This window comes from Cervus canadensis, chromosome 4, assembly GCF_019320065.1.
Source record: "Cervus canadensis isolate Bull #8, Minnesota chromosome 4, ASM1932006v1, whole genome shotgun sequence".
NCBI classification, from domain to species: Eukaryota; Metazoa; Chordata; class Mammalia; order Artiodactyla; family Cervidae; genus Cervus; species Cervus canadensis.
The window spans coordinates 64,837,893-64,861,095 of NC_057389.1; the positions used below are offsets into that span (position 1 = coordinate 64,837,893).

The 23,203-nt window shown below is 60.5% G+C and overlaps 1 protein-coding gene across 1 annotated transcript; it reads right to left on the reverse strand.

The window, feature by feature from the left end:
• Nucleotides 1–1,823: 1,823 nt before the first annotated feature.
• On the reverse strand, nt 1,824–16,690 carry EFNA2 (ephrin A2). Its single transcript, XM_043465609.1, has 4 exons — nt 16,270–16,690; nt 6,507–6,820; nt 4,264–4,329; nt 1,824–3,268 (listed from the first exon to the last, which is right to left on the reverse strand). The coding sequence occupies exons 1-4, from the start codon at nt 16,407–16,409 to the stop codon at nt 3,147–3,149; spliced, it is 642 nt and encodes a 213-aa protein (XP_043321544.1). The 5' UTR covers nt 16,410–16,690; the 3' UTR covers nt 1,824–3,146.
• Between the last annotated feature and the right edge of the window lie 6,513 nt (nt 16,691–23,203).

The following is a 23,203-nucleotide window of genomic DNA, read 5'->3' on the forward strand; positions in this document are numbered from 1 at the left end:
AGGCTGTTTGACCAGGGAGGTCGAGAGGGGACATGGGACATATTTAAAGGGGGTTGGGGAGAGAGCCAGGTGTGGTTTGCTGGGGGAACACGTGCAAAGACCCCAATGTGTGAACAGAGCTCTTTGTACTTACCCATCCCAGGTCACCTTTTGTGTTAAAACTTTGTCTCAAAAGTAACAAAATCCTCATAATAGCTAAAAGCAAACAACCCAAATGTCTGTAAGCTGGTGGATGGACAGAATGTCACCCTTCCACATATTGGAATATTACTCAGCCCTGAAAAGGAGAGAAGCCCTGACACTTGCTACCATGTGGATGGTCCCTGAGAACACTATGCTCAGGGACAGAAGCAAACACAAAAGGACACACAGGGTGTGATTCCACTGATGGGAAACATCCAGGCCAATCCACAGACACAGAGAATGGGTTCCTGGTTGTCAGGGGCTGGGGCAGGAGTGGGGTTATTTTGGGGGTGATGGATTGTTCTGGAATCAGTAGTGATGGTTGCTCAACCCTGTAAATGAATAGAAATTGTAGAATTGCACTTGAAACAGATGGCTTGTGTGGTATGAGAATTATATCTCAATAAATTTTTTAGTAACAAAATCAAAATGAGCTGCTATGATTCTGCCCCACAATCCTCGTGTTTAACCCTTTCGCCAGTTTCTTCCAGCCCTGTGGTCGAGCTGGGGTGTTTGGGTGAGGGGTCTCGGGAAGGGTGGGCAAAGGAAGCCTCGGAGTGCAGGGGTCCCTTGGCTCTCCCTCCGTGGCACTCTGCACAGTGGCCACCCTGCGTCCCCTGATGCTGGGCAGGGCGGGTGGGGCACACACAGGGGTCTTTGTGTCGCTTGCTGGCCTCATTAAGAGGCAGCCCCCGTCGCCGGACCCAGCACGGCCGAATTAATTAGCCGAGAGCCTTCCCTCTCCACTAATTGTGCCGGGGATGCTACAGTCCCCTCGGGTGGCACTAAGGCGAGGAGCAGCCCCGAGGCCCCCTTCCTCAGCCCCACTCTGTGCCTCTCCTGGGCCAGGCTGGGGCGAAGGCCCCTGGGACTCCAGAACCCTCTGATACATGCCATTTGGAAGCTGGGAGGGGATTCGAGCAGACAGACAAACCTCCACGCTGGCCTGGAGTTACTGGGGACACTGAGTCACACTTTGGCAGAGCTTGGCACCAAGATAACATGGAACTTTTTTTTCCCCATTGTTTTATTATTTGGCTGCACCAGGTCTTAGCTGTGGCATGAGAGATCTTCAGTCTTCACTGTGGCACTCAAGATCTTTAGCTGTGGCATGTCAGATCTGGTACCCTGATGAGGATCAAACCTGAGCCCCCTACATTGAGAGCTCAGAGTCTTAGGCAGTGGACCACCACACATAGAACTTGGTAGGATCCTAAGAGACCTGTCATAGAACCTGGGGACCGCCCCCCAGCATGAATGAGGGGTACGGGAAACGACTGGCCCTGGGGTCTGAGGATTCCAACCTGCTCAGGTGCATTGGGTGGTGGACACTTAATAAGCCCCTGCTGTGTACTCAAAGGCAGCCCCACCACTTCCTGGCCTCCCCATAGCTGCCCCAGGGAGAAGGGGCTTGTTTCCATTTCCCAGGGAGGTGAAAAAAGGCACAGAACCCCACAAATGCTCATGCCAGGGCCCTGCACCCAAACGACACATGCCCAGAAGCATCAGCCCTATTTGCCATCAGCCCTATGGTCTGCAGACACTGCTCCCCAGAAGATCCCAGACCCGATCCCAAATTATGAGCTCAAAGCACCCCTCCAACAAGGACTGGCAGGCCCCAAATATAAATACACACCCTGGATGCTTACGCTCATTTTATTATAAAAAAATACAGAATCCAAAGTTGATTGTGACGGAGTGGGGGAGGCCCCGTCGCCAGCTCCAGGCGTGGCAAGGCCGCCCGCCCACGACCCCTACAAAAGCCCCCCCACCGCTGGCGTGCCTGAGCCGGCTCCCAGCGGCTGCGCACCATATATATTTATATATAATATATATAAAACACAGATCAGGAAAGGCGGGTAGAAATATGAAATCTGTATAAATGAGCTGTTTACTTCATTAAAGTGTCTTCCGGAGGGGGTTTCTTTTGGGTGGTGATGTTCAACGCCCCCCTCCCCCCAGTTTTGTTTTGTTCTGTTTTCCTTTTTTCTTACAAACATTAGTCATAGAGGAGAGGGAAGGGGGTCTGACAGACAAAGGAGCTTATTGCGAAGTGCGGCTTCTACGCTAAAAAGTCTACCCCACCCCCCCGCCAAAATAAAATACCCTACCCCCCACATGAAGGGGTGAGAAAAAAAAAAAAAACATTCCAGTCCATCCTCAGGAGTACAGTAAAAATAAATCACAGTATATACTTGCTGGCTCTATTTACAGAAATGTAACGTCTTCTCTGCCTCTGGGGTGATTGTGCGAGGCTGGGGGAACGAGGGGGCCTAAGACATCACTAAGATACTAGGATGCTATGATTCCCAGGACCAGGGCTCCATGGCGACCTCCAGTGAAACCCCGTGGTTTCTGCTCTGGGAGACAATGACCGGGAGGGAGGAGGGGAGAGCTGGGTTGACAGGGGTCTGAGGGCCCGTGGACCAGAGTCAGGGGAACTCACTACCCGCCTGCCCCTTCTGCCTCAGGCCAGCCTATCCCAGGGGACCTGGGGGTCCACTCCATGGTCACCTCCAGCCAGGACCAACAGATGGAATGACCAGGTCAGGGGTCCCTGGTTCCCCTTCTCCCAGTGGGCCGGGAACCCCTGCCCCATCCATCCATTCTGTTTCCTTCCCAAAGTCACAGGCGACAGCAAGGAATAAATTAAATTAGAAACTCAAGTCTTTCTGATCCAACCATGAAAAATACACTAAAAACAAAACAAAACAAAAATCCAACATTGCCAAGAGGTCCCCGGGTTCACCAGGGCCTCCAGACAAGACAGCGTGGCCATGAGCTGGGCGGACAACCAGCCTCTCAGGCGCGGGTTGGGGGGGGCCTCGGCTGCCCCTGCCCCAGCCAGCCTGGGACGTGTGGACAGTCCCGCCTGCCAGAGCAGCACCAGTGGTAGGAGGAGCGGCGTCTCTATTTGGTCTCAGAGGCGGGCCGTCAAGGTGGAGCTGATGTCCTGTGGCAGGCTAGGAGCCCAAGAGGGTCCACAGCACGGGGACAGTGCTGAGGAAGAGCTGGCAGCTGCCCAGGCCACTGCAGGAGTTATTGCTGGTGAAGATGGGCTCAGGGGCCTCATACAGGGTCTCATCTGTGGGGGGACAAAGAGACAGGGTAGTCAGTGGCAGGCCCACCCACCCCCACCCTGCTTCCCAGACCTCATCAAGACCCAATGTTGTTATACATCTCAGTTTCAGGACTTCCCTGACAGTGCAGTAGTTAGGCCTCCAGGTTTTCACTGCAGAGGGCACGGGTTTGATCCTTGATTGGGGAACTGAGATTGCACATGGTGCACAGTGCAGCCAAAAACAAAATAAAATCAAACAGCAAAAATAAAAAAACAGTGTCACCAGATGATTGACCTGAAATCATGACCCTGCTCTAAGGGCTCCATGTCCCTGTTCCTCTGGGACAATGCCTCCAATCAATACAGAGTGTGGCAACCAGCAGGAGCCCAATAAATGTGCCTGGAGCCGGGTGAAGTGGTGAGGCCATGGGAACCCCCCTTCCCTCTGAGTATCACAATGTTTCAAGAGCTCAGAACATGGGTATTCTAGAGAACTTTCCTGAAGCCCACTTTGGGTAAAGAGGGCTTCAGCCTCAGGGAGGCCCAGCTGCAGACTTCAACCTTCATTCTTTCTTAAATTTATTTGGTTTTGGTTGCACTGGGTCTTCATTGCTGCACACAGGCTTTCTCTAGTTGCAGCAGACGGGGGCTATTCTTCATTGTGGTGTGTGGGCTTCTCCTTTTGGCTCCTTGCTGCCGAGCTCGGGCTCTAGGGACATAGGCTTCAATGGTTGTGGTGCATAGGCTTAGTTGCTCTGCAGCATGTGGGATCATCCCAGACTAGGGATTGAACCCACGCCCTCTGCACTGGCAGGAGGATTCTTAACCACTAGACCACCAGGGAAGCCCCAAAACTTCATTCTTGAAGTTCTGACATGGCCCTATTTGCAGGGCCTGTCCCAGCCATTGGAGAGGTTGTGGGACTCCCAAGGGTATGCTGCCACCACCTCCATCCTGACTCCACTGACCACTCAGTGGGTTCTGTGAGTTGAGGATGCCATTGACCCCCAAGCACTTACTGGTTGGCCTCACATAAACCTTCAGTCTCAGGCAGGGTCGGTCCACAGCATTGGGCGGTGTGGCAGCTGGAAGAGAGGGGTTGGGGATTAGTAGGGCAGAGGACCTCGTGGGACTGCATCTCCTTCCCCATGCCTGTGACCCAAGCCTGACCCCAGGTAGGGGAATCCACACATAAAACTCCTCATCATACATCAAAGGCCCAGACATAATGCCCATGAGTTCCCAGAAGTCCTCTTGCATGCTCCCCTTGCCCCTCACTTCACTGAATCCTAACCCCAGAGATGGGGGTGGGGTGTCTATGTCTGACTCCATCTTACCCCAGGGCAACACAGGGCAAGGTTCAAAGGTGATGAACAAAAATGTGTGTTTTCAATAAGAAAATATAGGGAATTCTCTGGCGCTCCAGGGGTTCAATCCTTCATCAGAGAACAAGATCCCACATGCCACACAGTGCAGCCAAAACCAAAACAAAACAAAATCAAATAGCAAAAAAACCCACAAATGATTGACCTGAGATCAAATCCCTGCTCTCAGGGATCTGCGATGTTGGCAAGTCACCCCCTACCTAGGCCTCATGTGGCCCAAGGTAGGTGCTTTGGTGTGCATGCACACTCAGTCATGTCCCACTCTTTGTGATCCCATGGACTATAGCCCACCAGGCTCCTCTGTCCATGGGATTCTCCAGGCAGGAATACTGGAGTGGGTTGTCATGCCCTCTTCCAGGGGACCTTCCAGACTCAGGGATCAAACCCACATCTCGTGCATCTCCTGTATTGGCAGTCAGATTTATCATCACTGTGTCACCAGGGAAGCCCCAACTGGGTGACTGCCTGAGCCCATTAGGCCTGGGAAGGAAGCAGCATCTGGCCTCCCTTGGACAGTGGCCCACAAGGCCTGGGGTCACGTGAGGTTGAAGTGCATTGAGTCCTCACACCTGAAACTCCACCACAGGGCTCCCTGCTTCTTGGTCCACATGGGGGACAGGGGAGGTCCAAGAGCACTGGCCAAGAGTCAGGAGAGAGGGGCTTGGGGGCCAGGATGGGGACAGGGAGGGAGGCCCGAGGCCCCGTGGGTGGTGGGGTTCACACAGGTGAACAGGCACGGGCACCCACATGGCTACGGCCGGGTCTGTGCCCGCCTGTGTTCTTGGCCAGTCCTCTTTGTGGCCATCACCTCTGCCTGCCCCCCAGAAGTCCCTTGTGCTGGGAGATGAAGATAAAAAGCACGTAATAAAAATAACATTCGTCACAGAGATAGGACGAATAATTACAATAATTATCTTTATGAAACTCCCATCTCGGAAAGAAAAATGTAATTTTTCTTACATTACAGGGACTTAATTTAAACACCTTCTTCCCCTCCCCCACCCTCTTCCCTGAATTAAGAGGAAAAAATCCAAATAGAGCAGAGGAAGGAGGAAATGGAGCCTCGTAGAGTTTAATTTGACTCAGCGGGAACCAGGGTGGTGAGGCGTTGGGTCCCTCCCCACCTGCTCCCCATCAGCCTCCAGGACGCTGAGAAATGGGACCACACAACCCTACAGAGTCAGCGCCTTGGGCCCGGGTGGGCTTCCTGGGACCCCATCTTGGCAGGGGCTATGGCGGAACCCTCCTGTTCTCAGGTTCTCAGAGACCACAGGCTGCTGAGGCCTGGCTGGTGAGAACCTGAACCCTGGGCACATTCCGCCACGCCAGGTCCTGCCCTTGGCATTTAGTGGGGAGGAGGAAGAAGGTGCCCCTCAGGAGCCCCTAATGCCCAGCAGAGGCGGGGACAGTTTACCCGCCCGCCCCGGGCCTACAGCACAGGCATGAATGCCCAGTGGACCTGGACCAAGGCTGCCTCCGACCTTGAAATGCCCCCACACTCCTCTGGGAATCTGGGCGCTCCGGGTGCGAGGGGGAGAGATGGGGGGTAGGCACGGTGTGTCCTCCATCACTCCTCCCCGACCAGACTAGGCAGGCCTAGTTTCTGGCCTCAGTGCAACATGGGGTGGGCCCCCCTGGTCTCAGGGTAAGACGAATTGACCGTGGGGCCACTGGCTCAGCGGCCCAGAGGCTGACCTGCAGGACGAAGGAGCTAGCTCGGAGACAAGAGGCCCCGGCGGCGGAGGAGGGAACAGGGAAAGGGGAGGGGGAGGGGAGGGGGAGGGGAGGGAGAGGGGGAGGGGAGGGAGAGGGGAAAGGTAGGGGAGGGGGAGGGGAGGGGGAGGGGGAGGGGAGGGGAGGAGCCCGCCCCCACTCACAGATGTAGTAGTACTCGTGGCCTGGGCGGAACTCGAAGCCCAGAGAGAAGGGCGTGAAGAGTTGGAACTTCTCGGAGAACTTGAGCGGGCCCCCGGGCGCCGCGGGCCGGTTGCACTCCCAGCGCTTGAAGCCGCGCTGCCTGTGGTCGCAGGAGGCGTGGCCTTCGCCATTGACCATGTACAGCACATAGTGCTCCATGCGCTCGGCCGGCGGCAGCGGCGCCCCGTAGTGCGGGCAGTAAATGTCCAGGTAGTCGTTGATGCTCACCTCCACGGTGTAGCCGCCGCCGTCGTCTGCCGCGCCCGCGTGGAACCTGGAGGCAGGGCCGGCGGTCAGCGCGTGGGAGGGGGGCTCAGGGATGCGGGGCAGGGGCCGGGAGTAGGGTGACGGGTTAGTGCAGGAGAAAAGGTAAAACTAACGGATGGGGTAAATGGGGAGAGGTCATTGGTCAGCGCAGGGAAGGGGTGGGGCCTGGGGATGGGGAGTCCCGGGAGGGTGTGGAGTTGACGGGTCAGTGCAGCAGACAAGCGGAGAGTCAGCGAAAGGGTAAATGGGGAGGGGTCACTAGTCAGCACAGGGGGATGGGGAGCCCTGGGAGGGTGTGTGGGGGATGGGTCAGCGCAGGGTAAAGGGTAGGTAGGAGATGGGGGAAGGGCGAGGGGTTGTGGGAGGGGCCTTGCCCACAGTCAGGTGCCAGGGTCTGAGCCCATGGTCTCCTGCCTGGCACAACAACCCTGCCACACCAAGGCCAGAGCAGGTGCCTGGAGACCCAGGCTAGCCCTGAACCCCAGGCCCACGGTGAGGTTTGTCCCAGGGAAGAGGGCCTGCCCCCAGGCATTCTGGGTAACCACATGCATGCAAGCAGGCACCCTGTGACTCACAGCCCCCCAGACCCCCAATTCCCTGCAGAATCCACATCTGGGGCCTTCAGCCACAACAGGCCTGGCACAAGATATCCCCCCACCAGGAAGTCCCACTCCAAAAACTTTAACTGCTTGACTTCAATGCCCCCTCCTCCAGGCAGCCCTCCATGCCATCCCCAGAGACAGCCTCCTGTTTTCCTTCTGCAGATCTGCCTGCCAAGAAGACCCAGGGAATCTGGGACACAGGTCAGTGATCCCTACCTCTCTGAGGCAAGCTTGGCCCCTCTCCTGTATCCCCAGAGGGGGTGGGGCTTGACACCCCCCCAGATGCTCAGACACCCTCATCCCTCAGTCCAACTCAGGGGTGCCCTGGGTTTGACCCCCCTCAGCCCCACCCCTTCCACCCTGAGTGACATTCTTCGTCCTCCCTCCAGAGCCTCCAAAATCTGGCAGCTACCCCACAACTCCCTGATTCCCCACCCCTGACACCTTGGCCCACCAGCTCTGCCTCCCAGCCTTGGCCCTGGAGGTCTCCTCAGCTGTCGCAGAGCCTGTACCCCTTTCCCTGGGGGCCCCTTTGACCCAGCCTCATCAGGCAAGGATGGAGGTCAGCTGAGCAAGGGACAGGGAGCTACCCTTCCATCAATGCCTCCGGCTATAGCGCCAGGAGCCCTTAGATCTCCCTGACGCAGTCCCCCGGGCCCCTGTCATGTAAATGCGGCCTGGACCGAGGGGGGACAAGGGGGCCTCCCAAGAGGGGCTTATTAGCACATAAAAGGCCTGGCAGCCGAGGTTTGGGGGCAGGCTCCCCCACCTCCTCCCTCCCCACACCAGCAGGGAAACTGAGGTCTGGTGAGGGGCGGCGGCAGGGAGGGAGGGCAAGGTCACTGGGACCCCGACCCCGCTGCTGCCTCTGTGCCCATGTGCCAGCCACCCCGGACCGTGGAAGGGAGCAAGGCAGCCCCCATACCAGGAACACTAACTGGCACAGCCAGCACCTGACGGGGCGGCTGATCAGATGGCATTGGCTGGCCCCCCGCCACCCCAAGACAGTGTCAGATGGGGGTGAGGGCTCCCGGGACCCTCGAACTGGGAAGGAGGCAGGCAGGGGACTGGCCCATGGTGCCTCAGTTTCTCCACCCGTCAGGAGGGACCCCAGATGATGATTTCAAGTCTGTGGCTGAAGTCAAGGTTCGGAGAATTTCAGGTCGGGGAGTAGGGGGAGTGGATTCACTCCCAGCCCTTCCCTGCTGCACTGGGTTCACCCAGGAATACGGCACCCACTCCCTCCCGCAGAGGTGGGAAGACCATTGCAGAATAAATGTGTCTGGCAGTGCACGTCCGTTGGGGGCCGAGGAACCTCATCTGGTTTCAACCCAGGATGGAGCCCAGCTGGGTCTTGCCTTCTCAAAGACTCAGTTTCCAACTCTGTCATGGAGATGGTCCCTGAGGCGGATGGAAGAACTTCAGCTGTGCTCGCAGCAGGCACCCCATAGATGCAGGGCGGCCCTGAGTGGGGCTGGGAGCCTGCCCATCCCATGGGCTGCTCCGCGGCTGGCCGGGCACAGGCGTCTCATTGACCGGCCACGTCCTCCGGCCCCTTGGGCACGATCGATGCTGAAGCTGCTCCAGGCTTTTTGAAAAGTCATTTTCACTCCTTCCCGGCCCCATTGAAAGCCCAATTGATCAACTGATCGATGACAGCCACAGCCCAGCAGCCGCCCAGGGGCCCACCCTCACCCCAGCAGGTCCTGCAGGGGAGGCTGTGACGGGGAGCCATAGGCAGAGGTGGGGGAGTCCTGGTCCTGCCCTCTGGGCCTCAGTTTTTCCTCTCGTCCCTGGCTTGATGCCAGGGATGTACATTCAGTCTGAAAGAGAATGTGACTCCACGCAGGGCACTTCTGGAGAAAAGGTAGGCTGCACTGTCTCCCCTTTCTCCCTTCTTGACACCAGCACCATCAGGTCCCCCCAGCTCACCTTCATTAGAATATCAGCGACCAAAGCTGCTCTGCTGGGTCAGAGGCTGGACACCCAGGTCCCACTTGAGCCCCCCTAAATCCAGGACTCACTTTCCTCAATGTCCATCAGACCTCGCCACCCACTGGCTCAAAGCCTTCTATCAGCTCCCCATCACTCAGAACAAAATCCACAGTCCTCTCAGGCTCATGGGGCCTCATATGGCCCCCGCCCTCAACCTCATCACCCCCTGATTTCCCCAGCTCACTCCCTTCCAGCCATGCCAGCCTCAGGGCTGCTCCTATTCCTGTCCCAGGGCCTTTGTACACACTGTTCCCTCGGCCTGACAAGCCTTTCCCTACTTTCCCCAACTCATCTCTTTTGGACATCATCGTATTCATACCATTACACAGTCCACTGTCTGCCTTCCGGGGGTCAGCTTCCTTCTCTGTACCTTGCTTGGTGGCCAGCATGAGCCCAATATACAGTGGTGCTCGATACATGTTTGTTAGTCGGTCAAAGGCCAAACGCTCGAGGTCTTTGAGGTGCTAGAGTCATGGGAGCAGAAAGCTGCCTCAAGGTGGGAAAACCGGGACCCCAGGTAGGTGGATCCCAGGAGAGGTCCCCCCACTCACCCCCCACACCTGAACTCTAGGAGCCGAAATGGACATTTTTCTCCTTTCCCTGCTCTAAAATAGCCACAGCCTTGCATTAGCATTCCCAGTTCCAAGCTGGTGCCTCGCCCCTGCTCAGGGTGGCATTGATGCAGGGGAGATGGACCCCACCCCAAGCCGAGCCCGGTGAGAGCAAAACAAAGCCTTCATTTCCTCCACCAGTGCGGAGGCCTGATGTGCAAATGATCCCTGGGAGCAGTAGATACAGATCGAAATTCTCACTAAGGGGTTAATGACTGACTTGGGATGGTTCCCAGACACAGGGCTCCCCGAGGCTTCAGACCTCCCCGCCCCCAACCTCTACACCTTCACCCCCAGTGGTTCACCCTGCCCGCCCCCTGCCAATGTCCACCCTTCAGGCAGCCACTCCAACCCCACCCACCACCCCTTCCTCTGGCAACCACCCGGCCTGCAGCTAATTAGCTCCAGTCAGGCGACAGTCAAGTCATTAGATGCTAACAGCACAGAAACTAATTAGGAGTCTCACCCAAAATGGGAGTGGGGTGCTGGGCTGCCTTCCCAACCTGGAAACTGAGGCAGGGGCAGGCAGGCGGGGGAGTCTGTCCCCTTCACTCTCCGACTCTCTGTCTCTTGTCTCCCTGGTCTGAGCCATTTCACAGCTCCTACTAAAGGGCTCAGAGATGCCAATGAAGACCCCAGCAAAGAGACACCCAGGCCTGCCCGAATGGACAGCAGGGCCCCCAAAGGCCAAGGCTGGGACCTCACTGAAAATTAGGGCCTCAGGACTTCCCTGGGGATCCAGTGGCTAAGACTCCATGCTCCCAATGCAGGGGGCATGGGTTCCATCCCTGGTCAGGGAACTAAATCCCACGTGCCACAAAGAAGCTCGAAGATCCCGCGTGCTGCAACCAAGACCTGGCACAGCCCAATAAATATATAAGAAAAGGCTTTAAAGGAAAAGAAAAGAATATCATGGCCTCACGATAGTGCAGCATCAGCTCAGAAAGGACGATTATGGCCTTGTGGGTGCAGGGTAAACTGAGGCACAGGCCCCACCATGGAAGCAGGAGGTGAAACAAATGAGGCAGGGTAGGTGGGGAAGGTGAAGGAAGGGCCGCAGGATCAGCCCACACCCACCCCGGGCCTTGGTCTCAGGCAGGAGGAGGCCCGGGTGCCCAGTCCACGGGGCATGCCTGCCCAGGTCACCCCACCCTCCTCAGCCCCCACAGCATGTATGGTGTCCCTGCACTCCTCAGCCAGCCCCAGACCTGCATGCCTCTCAGAGGGGGTCCCCCCACTGGACATAACTTCCTCCTGGCCATGGGTAAATCACTTTCCCTGGGTCCATGAAACGGGGGCATAATGGGGAGCCCAACCCATGAAATGGACAGGCGAGATGAGGGGGTGCATGGCTGGGGTAGGGGGGCGAGGGGAAACGTGGCCAGGGCGGCAAACAGAGCCCCTCGAAGTCGAGACCCCGCATGGGAGTGGGTATGAGGGTGAGCCCCCACCAGGGCCAGCCCTCAGAGCTCGGAGTCTGGATTGTGTGCTCCAAGCTCTCAGCTGTGTGTCCGCAATGGGGCAGCACAAAGGTGGCTGTGCCCTTCCTTACCTGGCCCACTGCGCAGGGGACACAGTCGAGCCCTCCTTTTGGAACTGTCCCCCACAGACAATTTCCCCAAGGCAACGCCAGGGGGGTGGGGGGCAAGGCTGGTCCGTGCTGGGTGCTTTGGTGAGGGGAGGGAACCTGCTGCCAAGGCAGGACCCTGCGTTGGGCTTAGCTCAGGGGCTGCAGAATGAGCCATCGAACCTGCAGGAACCCTGCCTCCCAGACCCCCCGTTCACACACCTGCGCATCCCAAGGTCGGCCGCCTCTGCACCTGCGGCCTCAAGGGACGCATGACCCACAGGGGACATTTGCTGAAGGCCCCTGAGGTCAGAGATGGCTGCCCCTTCCCCGGGCCCAGCTCCCAGGCAGGCTAGAGGCCAGTCCCTCCCCTTTCCCCAGTCCTCAGCTCGGCTGCTGCCTCAATTTCCTCCTCTGTATGCTGAGCTGCCCAGGGTGGGGGTGGGAAGCAGTTGTCCACTGTGGGGAGGGACCAAGGCTGGGGAAAGGGACCCTGTGGATCCCAGCCTCAGAGCCCAGGCTGCCAGCAGGTGGGGCACCTCAGAACTGGCCCCCACCCCAGCACTGCGGCGCCCCCAGCACAACCACCTGAACCTTGCTGCTGCTGCAGAAGCACTGCAGGCTGGTCTGGAGCCTCCCTGCTTGCCTGCAAGCAGGAATGGCCTCCGCTTCCCCTCCCCGTCGGGGTCCTCTGGTCCCTTGGGGTCACACCCATGCCTCGGGCGTCCACACCGTGCCCGCCCTGCTGCCATCCGCAGAGGGGCACAGCCCGCTGCCCTACTTCACAGAGGAAACACGACACAGGGGCTCTGAGCAGCCAAGCCACTAGCCCAAGGGCTTCCCAGATCCCCAAGTCCGAGCTCCAGCCCTCCATGGCCCCCCAGACCACGCCCTCGGACCCCAAGACTCCCAGGTCCATGGGTCCTCACTCTCCAAGTCCCCCTTAAGTCGGGTGGATGAGCTTCTTTCAAACAAAACAAAAAAGCCTCATGCGGCAAAATATGGCATCGCCCCCTTCAAAGCCGGTTCCCTGGAGGCCTGGGCATGGCTGGCAGGCACCAGGGGTGCCCGACACCCCCACAGGGAGGACGCAGTCCTAGTCGCCATCTTCCCCTTGGTCATTTGAGATGGGAACATGGCCGCTGCCCACACCCAAGGGCAATCAGGGCCCCACTCAGGGTCTGCACCACTGGGTCCACCCAGGCTGCAGACTTCCAACCAAGTGGGGGACTCAGGGACAGGAGGGTCCCTGCCAGTGCCAGCTCTGAACCTTGATGGCCCCTCTGCACCATGGGCAGCAAGGAGCCCAGCCCGCAGGACCCGGACACGTACCTCGAGCAGGGACCCACCTGGGCTGGAGGAGGGGGTGGAGGAGCGGTCAGGTAGGTGTGGAAGGCAAGCTGTGACCACCCCCCTCTGGTGTAGGCTGTCAGCACCCCCACCAGGGCCCCCAGAGCCAGGCCGTACATACAGACATGCGTGCACGCCATGAAGACGTTCCAAAGACACGCGTGCACCCCACATACAGACACACCTTCTCCCCAGGTGTTGATCTGCATGCACAGATACACACGCACATCCCACACCCAGACACACTGCTGCAAACACGCATGCACCCTGCACACGCGTGTTCTCCAGGCACACACATGCGGAAACGTGTGCAGACACACAGGGCCAGGGCTGCCAAACACATGTAGGCACTTGAGTGTCTGTGTGGCAGTGGCGGGGAGCAGTGTGTGTGCTCTACACACTCAGCTATGCACCTCCCGGGCCCCGGGACCCCTGAACCGCATGGGAAAGAACACGCAGCTATGGGGCGGACATGCCCTGCAGCCCAGCGAGCCCCCGAGGTGTCCCTGCGCCCCCACAGCCCCAGAAGCAGCCCACCAGGATGCCCAGCCCAGTCCAATACAGCCACAGACAGGCCCAGAGATGCCCGGCAGCCAGACCCACAGTGCCCAGCTCAGGCGGGGACCGGACGGATAGACGGCTGAACAGCTGGCCGGCGAGACTGTAGGGGTCCGTGGCTGGACCCAATCTCCACCCTTCAGCGGCGATGGAGGTGGGTGTGGGGCTCCCTGGCAGCGTCGGCCAGCCTCGTGTGCACAGGAAATCCACGGCACAGCAGGAGGACACAATTGGGGGAGCACAGCCACACACTCAGCCACACACTCATTACCTCGGTGCAGGTACAGGCCAGCCAGGCGAGGGTGGCCGGCCTCACTGCAGCCCTGCCTGGGCCTGGTGGTCCTCCACCAGCCCACATGTATCCCCGTGGCTCCTCTGCTGCCTGACGGTACCCCACCCAAGGCGGCCCAGCCCTGGCTCGGTCCCCTTCCCAACACACGGTGCCTTTTGTGTGCGCCCCCCTCTCTCTCTGCACGGCCTGTCCCTGCATCTCCTGGCTCCTCTGCCGGCCGCCGCCACCAGTCTCCCTGTTTCGACCCCATTCTCGCCTGTCCCTGCACAGGCCTGTCTCTTGTCTCTGCCCAAGGCACTGCCTCCCACATCAGGCCCACCCGCCGACTTCAAACCTCTCCCTGCACCCTGGCAGCTGTGCCCGCAACTGGGCACCCTCAGGAAATGTCCATTCCGGGTGCCCTCAGAGCCTGAGGCTGGGCAGCACCCTCCTCCTCTGCCCGGCACTCACCCAGTCACTGGACACAGATTCCGCTCCAGACACCCCAAGATACCCAGCCTTCCAAGGGGGCCACCCTTTAGCAGAGACCCCCAACCGTAGTGGTGAACAGAGCCCTGATTCTTGACCCAACCAGGCTTCCCAGGCGAAGGGCTCCCTGGGACCGCAGGCCCCGCTGCAGGAAGTGGGGGAGGTCACCTCCCACCCAGGACGCCCCAAGCAGGATGAGGCAGAGGAGAGGCCAGCCCTGACCGCCAGGGTCTGTGCCTGGACAGTGAGGCTGTCCCTTCGGGCGGCTGGTCAGAGAGAGCTGTCGGGTCAGCAACAGGAGGCGGCTGAGCGGCTGGACAGAGCCGGCCCCGGGGGCTGCCTCCTTCCCAGCCAGCATCCCGCCTGCAGCCCTGTGGCAGGTGGGGCAGCGGCTGGCCCCCGCAACCCCCTTCCCCGCAACCCCCTTCCGTCCCTGTTGGAAGCTCCTGGTGGGTCTGGCGTTTGCTAGAACAAAGGACAGGCCACGCTGGGACGCTGGGACAGGATTCCGAGGCTGAAACCAAAAACTTGGGCAGGGGAAGCGCTGCCCGCTGGGCTCCCTGCTTGGCCGCAGGGAAGAACCGTAATCAAACCCACATGTGACCAGTGGGGCGGGCGGCGCAGGGAACCCGCTCCACAGCAGCCCAGCCATCCCTCCTTGGCCCCGGGTCTCTGCCCTCAGTCCTGAGGCCAACCCCACAGGCAGGCAAATGGCGGGGGGGGGGGGTGTCTGGGTGGGCTACCTGCCCCGACCTGGGACACAGGCTGCCCTGGTCCCAGGGCTGGCCTCAAAGACGGTCCTTAATGCAACTTTCGGCAGGAGGACCGAGGACAGCAGGGGACGGCGAGGGGATGGCGGGGGACCGCTGGCTTGGAAACCAGGCAGTTCTGGCGCTTGAAAACCGAAAGAAAGTGACTGGAAGCAGAGGATCAGGGGGTGGGGAGGCCAGTGCCCCTGCCCCCACGTGCAGCCCAGCTGGCCTGGATATGACCATGACCCTGACGGTGGGGCGGACCGGGAGCTGTAGGACCCTAGATCCCATCTCCCAAGGGACCCCCAGTCCACTCCCACCTCCCAGACCCCAGAAGGTCCGAGGTTTCCACTGCTGACCAGGATGTGGTCAGTCCCCAGCAAACTTTTCTCGCTTGAGTAGCAGGGGCTCCCGCTGCCCCCAGACCGTACTCAGTACCCGACCTAGAGGAGGTCTGCAGGCAGGCGGGCGGGGCACCTGGGCCGGGTGTGGCAGGTTGGGCACAAGGCCACCTGGGTCCTAGCCCCAGCTCTGCTCCCCTCACCGTGACCTTGAGCCAGCTGCTTGGCCCCTCTGCGCCTCAGTTTCCCAGTCAGTGGAAGGAGGACCGCGGAGGACACAGCCTGATCAGGACTCTGGGGACAGACCCCGAGCCTCCTCCGTACCTCAGTCTCTCCGTCTCTTTGAGAGCCCGGACCAGGGACCCGCTGGAGCAAATGTGGACACTGGTCCACGGGGAGGGACATTCCAACTTCCCCAAGTTCATCTGGGGAGCCTCCGACAGAACGCGCCTGAGGAATCCTTCCCGGGGGGGCCACGGTCCCCCACCTCAGTCCCTCACCTCTGGGCGCGGCTCAGTGACAAGATTCCTGGGCATTCCCACCAACTCTAAAGCTAACGGAGGTCCCCAGAGAGACCTGAGCATTGGGCCCCCCATGTCCGGGGAGGGAACTCAGGGCCAAACGGCTTCTGAGGGTGCCAGAGGGGATCCCCAAACTCTGGGCCGGCGGCGCTCCGAAGCATGCAGGGCGCCAAGTCTCCCAAACCTGTAGGCGGAGGGGCGCCCCGGGGGGAGATGCACGCGGAGTGAGTCCCCCAAACTCCGGTGGCCGGAACTCCCTGGAGGCTCCCGTGGGAAGCGGGCGCCCCCACTCCTGGGGGCAGCGCGCAGGGGCGCCCCGAGCCGGGGGTGGGAGGCCAGGCTGGGGTGGGGGAGTCCGGGGTCTCCCAGCGCGCGGTCCCCGCCCGCGGCCGCGCTCACCTGGGGTTGCTGCGGTTCCAGTAGACGGCGTAGCGGTCCGAGTTGGCGCGGGCGGCGTCCTCGCCGTGCGCGAAGGGCGGCGGCGGCAGCGGCAACAGCAGCAGCAGCAGCGGCAGCAGCGGGCGCTGCGCGGCCGCCATGGCCCCGGTCCGGCCGCCGCGCTCGCCTGGCCGCCGCCTGCCAGCCGTCTCCGCCTCCTCCGCCGCCGCCGAGCGGGCGGACGCGGGGCGGGCGGGAGGAGGGCGCGCCGGCGCTTGGAGATCCCCAGCCGCCCCCGCCTGAGCGCGCGCGACCTCGGGCGCCGAGAAGTCAGGCGGCGGCGGGCGGGGCGCCGGGGTCGCCCCGGGCGCCGGCCCGGCCGCGCGGACACTAAGAGCGCGGGCCGTCACCACCGCACCCGCCGGGGAGGGGCCGGGGCTCCGGCCTTTGTCCCGCCCGAACGCCGGGAGGGCCGCGGGCGCCCCCTCCTGCCGTGCCCCGGCCACGCGGGGGCTGGGCGGGGGGCTGCAGCCCCAACCGCGCCCCCACCTCCCCATACCCCTGTTCCACCCAGACCGTCCGGGATGCCTCCCCCGGTCGGGCTACTTTCACCCCGTGCCCCAGGTCCTGCCCCCTGTCATCCCAACTCTGTGGGGCCCTGAGTGCACCTTCGTCATCATAGGGGACCCACCCAGGGTCGCGGAGTTGTCCTCAACCACCTCCATTCAAGCCAGCAATCTGGTCTGGAAAGCCAACCAGGCGAAGGGAACAGAAGACCCAGAAATGGCTCACCTCCCTGTGCCCTCCCACAGTCAAACCCGGACCCCAGAATCCTAACCCAGGCTCCCCCAACACCGAGCCACCCTGTCCATCCTGATGAAGGGTTTTGCAGTCTCATTGCCCAAAATGGGAAGTCAGCAGCCACTGCTGCCTCCTTGCAGGACCCCAGGGACACCCCCCCGCCAACCCCCGCCTCACGGGGGTGGTCAATTCTCATTGAGTCTGTCTCCTCATCTAGGAAAGGAAACAGAAATCCTGACCTCAGCCACAAAGGGTACCAGGCATAGCAGGTGCCCAGTACACCCAGCAGCCCAGACTGGGGTCCAGGCCAGCAGGAGGTGGGAGGACGGGGAGTCTGACCAGGGCAAAGAGCAGGAAGGGTGTCTGGCAAGAGGGTAGAGCAAAGGGCTAGAGTGCCTGACCCGTTTGGGGCACTCAAAGTGACCACTCCTGGGTGTGGGGAAAAGTTGGTTGGGAGGAGGCTGACTGTGGGCCAGGAAACGGGGTCCTGTCCTTCATTTCGGCTCTTATCAGACTCTGAGTTCGTGAAGGTACACTGTCACCAAGTGCTGGCTGGAAAGTGTCAGCAGTGCCCAGCCAGGTTCTACCTCTCTGGACTTGTTTCTCTCTTCCAGGCCTGGCCTGGCGCAGAGTCTGGGAGCCTAGAGCTGAAAGGTCATGCGTGAGGGATTATCAGAACTCCTTGCAGAAAACTCATGGGAGAGGCCAGAGCTTCACCACAGTCAGGTGGGGAGGGTAAATGCATTTCGGATATGCTGTGGGCATGTGCCAGGTGTTCCTTGAGCATTCTCCTCCGGAACTTACCCCTTTTTGCTCAGGCTGCTACCTGGGAGGCCTTCCCCTTTCCTCCTGTTAAATTTCAGTTCTTCCTTCAAGGACTGTCCTCCCCATGTTTCAGCCCTCCTCACCCCCAGCCCCACCCGCAAGGTTGTCTGTCCTCTGCCTTCCAGGGAACTCTGCCCATCTGTTTGGGGTGTTCTGGCTTCTGGATCTTGTCCATTGACTGTAGTCTGCTGGAGTCTGAAGTCCCAGGCCTAGCCTAGAGGGCTCCACACAGAAAGGTAGGAACATGCCCCACCTCCCGCCCCTGGCAGTGGCTGGGGCAGGCCCAGAAGGCTGAAAGAGGACCAGAACTGGCCCAGGCTCACCTGGCAAGGCCGCCAAACAGTCTGTCTGGACCACTGGAGCCCAAGTCTGGGGCTCCAGCCACACAGGCCAGGCTTGGCCCAGGCTGGCTGGTCTGGCTCTCTGGGGAGTGATGGGGTGGCCACTCAGGGAGGCGTGGGGCCCAAGCCCAGGGACAGGGGCCATGAGCCCAGGGGGCCAGGCCTGGCTGCCAAAGGGGACCACCTGGAAGCTCTCGCTGCCCTGGGACAAGAGCCCCCTCCCACGTCATGAGACCTCATGGGTGGGGGGGGGGGGTCTTCTCTGTCACACCCAGCAGGACTTGGACCTGCAGGGGTGGGGGTGTTGGAAGGGCACAGCGGGCAAGGGGATGCCCTGGCTGAGGCTGGGATGGGTCGACTCATTTGCATGCAGGGGCCACCAAGGCGGGAGCCGCCGCCACTGCCGCTGCTGAGAGGATTTGAGCAGAAGCTCCGTTTTCCTTCTGTTCTCGTCTCTCTCTCAAGGTCAGAGCCCGAGCGGGGACAGGAACAAAGCGCACGTCCCCCATTCAACCTCCCTGCGCCCGCTGGCCGCTCCCGGAGGAGGGGGCCCGGGGAGGGGAGGGCAGGGCAGCTCCATGGCCTGGCCCCAGGCGAGGCGGGGATGGGGTCGCAGGCACAGCTGCCCAGCTGCCCTTGGGGACCCCTGCCTGGTGGGGACCACTGTGGGTGCCCAGGAGGCTCTGTCCCCTTCCAGAGTGCGTGGCCATTCTGGTCTCCAGATCAGCCATCAGGAGGTCAGCTGAGGTCAGGGGTCATGGAGTCAAGGGTCAGATGTCAGGCTCACTCCGGAGACAGGGGTCAGTCTTAGTTCAAGGCTCAGTTCAGGGACAGGGGTCACTGAGAGCTGACTGTCGGCCTCAGCTTCAGACCCAGGACAGGGTCTTTGATGGGGGTCTGTCCCTGTTCACAGTGGTCTGCTCTCCTAGGCTTGAAGGTCTGCCTCAGACTCTGGGAGGGTCTCAACTGAGCCAGGCCCAGACCTGCCCTTAGCCTGTGCCCATCAGCTCTGGTCCACCACCCACCGCCTACTGCCCAACAACTGACCAATCACCCACTACCCACTATTCCCGGCCCAGCACCCACTAGCCCTACCCAGTACCCACCCCTGCTCACCCACTGCCCACCACCCCCAGCACATCACCCACCCCCCATCACCCGCCCACTAATCCCAAGTCCAGTGCCCACCACCCAGCACCCATGACCTGTGGCACTCCAGCCCTTCGGCAGAATCGCCAGGGCTGGGGATCAGTGTCCAGGGCACCCTCAACCTTCAAAGGCTGCGGTGCCTTGGAGAAAGCTAAAAATATGTGGGGAGGAATTTCTCATTACAGAAAAAAGTGGACCAAATCCATCACCTGCTCTGATTCAAGAGTTTTTCAGGAGGCAGGAATGGGTTGCTGGGAGGGTGGGCGCCTTGGCAGGTCTGGGGCTCCACAGGCCCAGGTCAGAGTGGGGTGTGGTGTGTATCCCCACGGGCAGTGGGGAGCAGGCATCTGCTGGCATGTGGGAGAGGTCTCAAGGAGAGCTCCCCAGGCTGTTACTGAGAATAAACAAACACACCTGTCCCTTTCTCTTGCTGATCAATTAGAATTCCCACCCTTGTGTCCAGTGTCCAGTCAGGCCCTGGAACCTCGGCCCACATCTAACATCCCTGTAAACCCCCAACCAGGCCAGAGCCCAGCATACCAGGTGCCTCCCCTGCAATGTCCCTCCCTCCTCCTCCCCCCTCCCCACCTCCTTCCTACCCCCCCACCCCGTTCACCCTCCCAGTTGCAGGGCCCAGGACACAGCCCCCCTCCTCCCAGGGCCACCTGCCAGTCTGGGGACTAGACCACTGCTGTCCAAAAGAACTTCCCACAAGGATGGCCAAGTTTCAGATCTGCTGGGTCCAACACAGCCACCACCAGCAGCTCCATGTGGGTACTGGGCACAGAACATGTGACATCAGGATAAGGAGCAGGGTTTTAGACATCACTTACTTTCAGTGAAGGTACATCTAAACAGCTGGTCCACCGGCTGACACAGCTGTGGGCGGAGTCATGCCTCGGTGGGCGCCTGGACATGAAGGGCCGTCAGAAGGAGGGAGGTGGTGGCTCAGACAGCCCAGAGAGCAGGAGATGGGGGGCCCTGAGTCCCACCGGAAGAATGGGGGATCAGGGAAGAGGTCCCAGAACATCCAGAGGGCACAGCTCCCTTGCCTGCTGATCCCAGGTGAGCAGGAGGTGGCAGAGGAGCCGGCTCTCCAGGGAAGACGCCTGGCCTTGACCACTGCCTACCCACTTTCTGAGCCCAAGGTGTCCAGCCTCCCCCGCCCCCACCTGGCCCCATTCCCCAGATGGAGATAGGAAGTTGGGGGCGGGGTTTTTAGCGCACAGCGAGCCACCCAAGAGCCAGAGACTCCCACGTGGCCCCGGCAGGCCGAGGGGCTGGTTTGCCGCCTGTCCAGTGGGCACTCCCCAGGTAGCGAGTGGAGGGGACGAAAGTGGTGGAAGGGGCCTCGAGGGCGCAGGCCATGAGTCCGCGCATCCGCACCTGGCACGGGCTTGGGACCGGCTGCGAGCGACACCCCTGCACGAGTGTGGACTTGTGTCCTGTGTGCATCCCGCATGCGTGGCTGCCATGTCGCGTTTCCCCGTGGCTGTGTGTCACGTCTATGCCCGTGCGTGAGTGCACAAGGTGGAGGAAGGTGCTGGAAGGCCTCCAGATCCGGCACGCACACATACAGGCATGCATACACGCACACGTGTCCCTCCAGCCAGCCGGGCCCCAGGGCCTTTCATCTCGCGCTGACAGGCCCCTCTCCCGGCTTTTAGCCGCCGAGAACTTCCTGCTAATAGTGCATTAACCTTGGCGGGGGCTGCCAATTACTCAACACTAAGGCGGGGGGTGCGGGGGGAGGGGGGGGCGCGGGTGCGCGCGCTGACTGCGCTGACAGGCACAGGGGCCGGGTAGCGGGCGGGGCTCCCCGTCCCACCCGAGGGGGGCGGAGGGGGGCGGGCAGGAGGCGCAGGGCTGCGGGGGCACGCGGTGTGTTCCCGGCTCAGGATGGCAGAGCTCGGGGTCTCTCCTGACCTCATTAGAGTAATTAATGTGCCTTTTGAAGCTGGAGAAATTGCTCAGAGCTGTGGGAAAGGGGCGCAGATCACAGGGGGGGCGGGCCGTGGACGGTGTCTGCGTGCCTGTTAAAAGCGTGTCCCAGTGAGTCAGGCACAGAGAGAGCCCGAGTGACAGAGAGGGACAGACGGAAACGGAGGGGGGCCGAGGGAGAGGCAGTGCAGATGGTGAGAGACACCAATAGGGAGGTAAGCAAGGCTTCAGAATCAAATAAAGACAGAGACACAGAGACAAAAAAGCAGAGATGCGTGGAAAGATCCACAGGTGGAACAGATGGGGAGAGAGCAGCGGGGTTGTGTTGGGGGATGTCATCTCAGTGCCTCCCTGGGACTGTGGCCTCAGTTCCTCAGCCTTCCCTGGTTACTGGGGACCTGCTGGCCACTCTGTACAAGGTTCTGCCAAAGAATGGTAGTGGGCAGTCAGGGAGGACCTCCTGGAGGTGGCAGCAGTGCATCAGAAGGGGAAAAGGAATTGTGAGCAGCCTTGGGCATGATGGGAGATATTGCCAACAGAGAAGGAAGTCAACTGTGAGCCAACGCAAAGGACCCGGCTGGAGGTAGGGGGGACCAGCTGTGACAGAGATGGTGCTTCTTCAGGAATCCAGGCTCAGGCTGGGCGGGAAGGGTCAGCAGGTCTGAGGGAGACTGGCCAGTGGGGCTGATGAGGCTTGAGTGGGCAGCACGCTCAGACCACCCCATGGTGGACATGGCAGCAAGGTGGAGCTGAGGTGTGAGAAACAGGGCCCCAGCCGAGCCTATTTCCCCACCTGTACAAAGTTTGGCTCAGGCCACACCTGGGACTGTAGGCCAACAGGGTAGAGACTGTGCGGCACAAGGCTGCCACCTGGTGGCAGCTCCCTCTGATGACAGCTCCTTCTAACAACGTGGCCTCCATGCTTTCAGCCAGAGGCCTGAGGGTAACCTCAGGCTGGGCACAGAGCTACAGGCCAGCCACACTGGTCCTGCTTTCCACAACCACATTTATAGGGTGCAGGGGGGAGCAGGCCAGAGCCAGACTCTGCCTAGAAACAAGGCCCACAGAGGAACTCATCAAGCCCATCACAAGGGATGGGAACCAAGGTACTCCAGTGGGACTCAGATGACCAGTATGGGCCTCAGACGGTCAACATGGGGACTGAAACACCCCTATGGGGTCAGGTGCCAGGATGAATCCAAGATTATGAGGATGGGGACTGAGGTACCCCTAAGGGGTTCAGGTGCCCAGAATGGGGATCAGTTGCCCTGATGGGACTCAAGATGCCTGAAAGGGGTTTAAGTTCCAGATATGGGACTGAGGTGGCCAAGATGGGCACTGAGCCACACGCTGTGGAATTCAGGTGTCCCCGTGGGACTCGGGAGGCCAGAACAGAGGCCTGAGTGCCAGCACAGATTGCCTGGGATGGGGGATCAGGTTCACCAGTGATTTCACTGGAGGCTGAAATGAGGGCAGGGTGGGCACGGGGAGCCTCGGCTGGCTCCAGACCTGGATGCTGCAGCCTGGGGCTCTGTGAGAAATGACTCTGGAGTAGTAGTGTGTGGTGAAGCAGAGGACACCACCTTTGAGGGGCCCTGGGCTGAAGTCGGCCTGGAAGGGAAGCCCTTAAGCAGTTTGGTGGACAAATAGGAGTTCTCCTTTACTAAGCCTAGAGGTAACTAGTGGCAGGGTCTTCTTCCAGACAGGTGGGGGCAGGTCTCCCCCATCTCTATCCCTCCTTTGTGGGATTCCCCATGGGACCCTCTGAACAGCTAGGGATGATCCAGATGGTCACAGGTGGGAGAACTGAGGCTGACATGGACCCAGATCTGCTTGCCCCCTGCCCCACCCGTGAGCCAGGGCGCCGGGTCTGGCCCGCTGTGGAGCTGGGTACCAGC

Coding starts and splice junctions, on each gene's coding strand:
- EFNA2 (XM_043465609.1), bottom strand. CDS start 16,409: ATGGCGGCCGCGCAGCGCCCGCTGCTGCCGCTGCTGCTGCTGCTGTTG. Junction 4,330..6,506: donor CCACGAGTACTACTACATCT/GTGAGTGGGGGC, acceptor CCTCTCTTCCAG/CTGCCACACCGCCCAATGCT. Junction 3,269..4,263: donor GGTTTATGTGAGGCCAACCA/GTAAGTGCTTGG, acceptor GTCCCCCCACAG/ATGAGACCCTGTATGAGGCC.